Below are 5,119 nucleotides of genomic sequence, written 5' to 3' on the forward strand. Positions count from 1 at the left end.
ATGCCATTCACTTGAATGGTAATGTATGGATCAAATGCCTCTACGCTAAGGTAAGAAGGTAAGTTGATGAGTGGCATGACCGCAAGACGTGAGCGTGCGGTCGGGGAGAGCTAGTTTTGATACGACCGTATATGCATGCTTGCATGTGTGTATGGTGCGTATTTAATTGTGGGTATAAATTGTCATCGGGTAGCTTTGATACAGAAGTATATGTATGGGTATACATATATGGAAGTATTTAGTTGCAATTTAGATCCTGCATTTACATTTCTGTACTTATATCTGTTGGGTTGGGCTGAAATGCATTTTCTGCAGGTACACTAACAACGAAACGTGTAGCTCGTCTAGTTACGAATGTATTGAGAGAACGTATGTATGCCACCGAGTATGTCGTTAGAGATTATTTTTCTAAGTTTGTGAGGACGTACGGAACGAGCATACATCATGGTGCATTGTTCATTCATGTTCCTGCATGATTCCCCCTTAAATGATCTATCGTTAAGTAAACCATTTCTTTTGCACGTGTCTCCCTTAAGTGGTAACTGAAGATGAAGAGGTGAAGCCTTGTGAGGATGACCATGGTGATGGTGTGCCCGACATCGATAGCGACCACCCCGAGGAGTAGTTTAGCTATAGTAGTACGAGCACGATAAGCGATCATTTGGTGATGTTATGTTGTGGAATTGAATTATTGTGCCTCTGTGTTATTGTATGAAATTATGATTCTCTCCAGTAATTACAGTATGGCATAATTTTTGCAATTCTTCTGCAATCTCTTGACATCATCCAATAATCACTGATTGTTGCGATTTCGCAGATGACGCGCACTCGTAGGGGAACTTTTGGTGACGATGCAAGTGGCAGTGATGGCCGTGGCAATGGTCACGAGGATCTTCCCCCACCACCGCATCCTACCCCAGCTGAGATGATGGCTCAGCTAATGGAAACTCAACGTGCTATGGGTGAAGTGCTGCGCGGTCTCGCGCAGAATGCTGGACAAGGATGTGGAAGAGATCAGCATCAGGGACCTGAACCTAACCAGTTCAGTACTTTTAAGGACTTTCTCAACACCAAGCCTCCTGTCTTTAAGGAAGCAGAAGAACCACTACAGTCAGATGAGTGGTTGAATACAATTGAACAGAAGTTCCGTCTCTTAAGGCTCACTGAACACTTGAAGACCGAGTATGCATCGCACCAGTTGCATGGACCAGTGGGCATATGGTGGAGTCATCATCGATCCACTTTGCCTGGAGATGCTCAAATTACATGGAATCAGTTCAAGGTTGCATTTAGGGGGCATTATATTCCCCCAGGTCTGATGAGCATGAAGCATACGGAATTTATGAGGCTGACGCAGGGAACTAAGGGTTTGACAGAGTATCTGCATGCCTTTAACAATTTGTCAAGGTATGCTATAGAGTTTGTGGATACAGATGCAAAGAAAATTGCTAGTTTCAAGCGGGGCCTTAGCCCGAAGCTGATGAAGACGCTCGCTAACAACAAATGTGCTACCTTCAATGAGTTTGTTAGTGATGCACTAACCCAAGAGAACCAGAACAACATCTATACAGCGTCCAAGAATTGCAAGCGAGCTTTTGAAGTAGGAGTATCTCAGTCCCAAGCTCCTACCAATGCAAGACCCCAGTTCCGCCCTCCAGCTCCAAAGTTTCGACCACCCCAGAAGAAGGCACAACCAAGTCAGAACCAGCAAGTATACTGCAAGGCTTATTCTGTTGCTCTACCTAAGGGTAGCACTGGACAGAGTAGCTCCAATGTTCCACCTAATGGTATGCCATGCTGGAATTGCAACAAGACTGGCCATTGGTCTAGAAATTGTCCATATCCCAGGAAGAACAATAACCAGAAGAAGGGCAATTCCAGTGGACGTCAGGGACATGTGCACTATACCACCATGGAAGAGATTCCCTCTGGTGAAGTGGTCACGGCTGGTATGTTTCTCGTGAATCATCATCCTGCAGTTGTTTTATTTGATTTTGGAGCTTCACATTCTTTCATGAGTCCAATATTTGCATCCAAGTATGACCAGAAAATAGTTGTAGTAGAAAAGGGTGGTTATTGCATAAGTGCTGCTGGGAGCAACATCTCTACCAACCAGATAGTTAGAGGTGTACGCATCCAAATAAGTGAACAGGAGTATACTGCCAACTTAGTGATATTACCGGGATTGAGTATTGATGTGATCTTGGGGATGAATTGGATGAAGAACCATGGTGTTCTTATTGATACCTCGACTAGAACTATTATGTTGAGGGATCCCAAGAATAATGAGGCTTTTCTTGTACCCCTTCCTCGGGAGTTTGATCTCCATAATGTGGCCAATGCTATCCAGCCTATGGCCCTTGCTGATATTCTAGTAGTATGTGAATTTCCGGATGTCTTTCCTGATGAATTGCCAGGGTTACCACCGAACAGAGAGATAGAGTTCAAGATAGAATTGTTACCTGGTACCGCACCTATTTCTCGAAGACCATATAGAATGCCTCCCAATGAGTTAGCAGAATTGAAGATTCAATTGCATGAACTTTTAGAGAAGGGTTTCATTCGCCCCAGTTCATCACCTTGGGGTTGTCCCGCCATATTCGTGAAAAAGAAGGACAAGTCTTTGCGAATGTGTGTGGATTACCGCCCACTCAATGCTGTTACTATCAAGAACAAGTATCCTTTACCTCGCATTGATATCTTGTTTGATCAATTGTCGAAAGCAAAAGTGTTCTCTAAGATTGATTTGAGGTCAGGTTATCACCAAATCAAGATTAGGCCAGAAGACGTACCTAAGACGGCTTTTTCCACTAGGTATGGCCTTTATGAGTATTTAGTCATGTCCTTTGGATTGACCAATGCTCCTGCCTACTTTATGTATTTGATGAACTCAGTGTTCATGCCTGAACTTGACAAGTTTGTGGTTGTGTTCATCGATGATATCTTGATTTATTCTGAGACGGCAGAAGAACATGAAGAGCACTTGAGAGTGGTATTGTTGAGACTAAGAGAGCATAAGTTGTATGCAAAGTTTAGTAAATGTGAGTTTTGGTTGAAGAAGGTACCTTTCCTAGGTCATGTCTTATCAGAAAATGGAATCTCTGTAGACCCATCCAAAGTACAAGAAGTAATGGATTGGAAAGCCCCAACCTCAGTTCATGAAGTCCGAAGTTTTCTTGGTTTAGCTAGATATTATCGTCGGTTTATCCCCGATTTCTCCAAGATATCCAAGCCTATGACCAGGTTACTTCAGAAGGATGAGAAGTTTGTTTGGACACCAGAGTGTGAAGCGGCTTTTCACACTTTGTGGACATTGCTGACTACTGCTCCTGTGTTGGCACAGCCTGATATTGAGAGGCCATTTGATGTATTTTGTGATGCCTCAGGAACCGGTTTAGGGTGTGTTTCGATGCAGGAAGGCCGAGTCATTGCTTATGCCTCGCGCCAGTTGAGAAAGCATGAGGTCAACTATCCAACGCATGATTTAGAGCTTGCTGCAGTTGTCCATGCTTTGAAGATTTGGAGACATTATCTGCTTGGTAATGTTTGTCATATCTATACTGATCACAAGAGTCTTAAGTACATTTTCACTCAACCTGAGTTGAACATGAGGCAACGAAGATGGCTAGAATTGATCAAGGACTACAACCTAGAAGTGCATTATCATCTGGGTAAAGCTAATGTAGTTGCCGATGCCTTAAGTCAGAAGTATCATGGTAATTCTTTGTTGGAAGATGGTTTCAACTTATTGCATCCGGCAGTCTTACATAATATCACAGTTAGCTGTTCTATAGAGTCAAGGATCATTGAGCTGCAAAAGACCGATGTTGGTATATTCCACATCAAGAGAAAAATGAAAGAAGAAGAAAGTAAACATTTTTGGTTAGATGAGAATGATGTTCTATGGTTTAAAGATCGGCTTGTAGTGCCGAAAGATAGGGAGTTGAGGAACCAAATCCTAGAGGAAGCTCATTCGTCCAAGCTATCCATTCACCCGGGTAGCAGCAAGATGTATCAAGATTTGAAGACTAGATTTTGGTGGACAAAAATGAAGAAAGAAATTGCGGCATATGTGGCAAGATGTGATAATTGTTGCCGAGTGAAGGCCATTCATATGAAACCAGCAGGTTTACTTCAGCCACTGTCTATTCCAAGTTGGAAATGGGATGACATTAGTATGTATTTCATTGTTGGACTTCCAAAGACCCAAAAAGGTCATGATTCAATATGGGTAATTGTTGACCATCTCACCAAGTCTGCACATTTTATTCCTGTTAATGTCCAATATCGACCTCATCAATATGCAAAGCTATACATGGAACAAATTATCAAATTGCATGGAGTACCTAAGAGTATTGTATCAGATCGAGGGTCCCAATTTGTTAATCATTTTTGGGAACATCTGCATAAGTACTTGGGTACCACATTGATTCGCAGCTCTGCTTATCACCCCCAGACCGTAGGTCAAACTGAACGTGTGAATCAGATCCTGGAAGATATGTTGAGAGCATGTGTGATTTCTTCCAAGGGTTCATGGGAGGACTGGTTACCTTTGGTTGAATTCTCCTACAATAATAGTTATCAAGAGAGTATTAAGATGGCTCCATTTGAAGCTTTATATGGTCGCAAATGTAGGACCCCTCTAAATTGGATTGAGCCTGGTGAAAGAAGATATTATGGAATTGATTTTGTCAAAGAAGCTGAAGAACGAGTACAAATCATTCAACAACATATAAAAGCCGCTCAATCAAGACAAAAGAGTTATGCAGATAAGAGGAGAAGTCCTATTATATTCCAAGTTGGAGATTATGTGTATCTAAAGGTATCCCCAATGAGGAGAGTGCAGAGATTTGGAGTTAAACGAAAACTTGCTCCTAGGTATGTTGGACCATACAAGATCACTGCACAAAAAGGGCCAGTAGCCTACCAACTCCAGTTACCTCCGGAAATGAAAGCTATATTCAGTGTTTTTCATGTCTCCCAACTCAAGAAATGTCTTCATGTGCCCGAAGAAGCTATTGAATCTACTAGTATCAAGATTCAGTCGGATTTGACATATGAAGAGAGACCTATTAAAGTGCTTGAAGAAATGGAAAGAGTGACCCGTAGCAAAGTCACC

At 42.2% G+C, this 5,119-nt stretch overlaps 1 protein-coding gene across 1 annotated transcript; it reads left to right on the forward strand.

The window, feature by feature from the left end:
- The first annotated feature begins 817 nt into the window (after window positions 1–817).
- LOC136460739 (uncharacterized) lies at window positions 818–3,348 on the forward strand. The gene is made up of 3 exons (XM_066460323.1): window positions 818–1,407; window positions 1,531–1,949; window positions 3,344–3,348. Exons 1-3 carry the CDS (start codon window positions 818–820, stop codon window positions 3,346–3,348), a joined length of 1,014 nt encoding a protein of 337 aa, XP_066316420.1.
- The last annotated feature ends 1,771 nt before the right edge of the window (window positions 3,349–5,119 follow it).

Source organism: Miscanthus floridulus, chromosome 6, assembly GCF_019320115.1.
Source record: "Miscanthus floridulus cultivar M001 chromosome 6, ASM1932011v1, whole genome shotgun sequence".
In the NCBI taxonomy this organism is placed as follows: Eukaryota; Viridiplantae; Streptophyta; class Magnoliopsida; order Poales; family Poaceae; genus Miscanthus; species Miscanthus floridulus.

What these genes read in the sequence shown, in the direction of transcription:
- LOC136460739 (XM_066460323.1), top strand. Translation starts at nt 818, where the DNA reads ATGACGCGCACTCGTAGGGGAACTTTTGGTGACGATGCAAGTGGCAGT. An exon ending in GCCTTTAACAATTTGTCAAG is followed by an intron (nt 1,408 to 1,530) that starts GTATGCTATAGA and finishes TGAGTTTGTTAG; the next exon opens with TGATGCACTAACCCAAGAGA.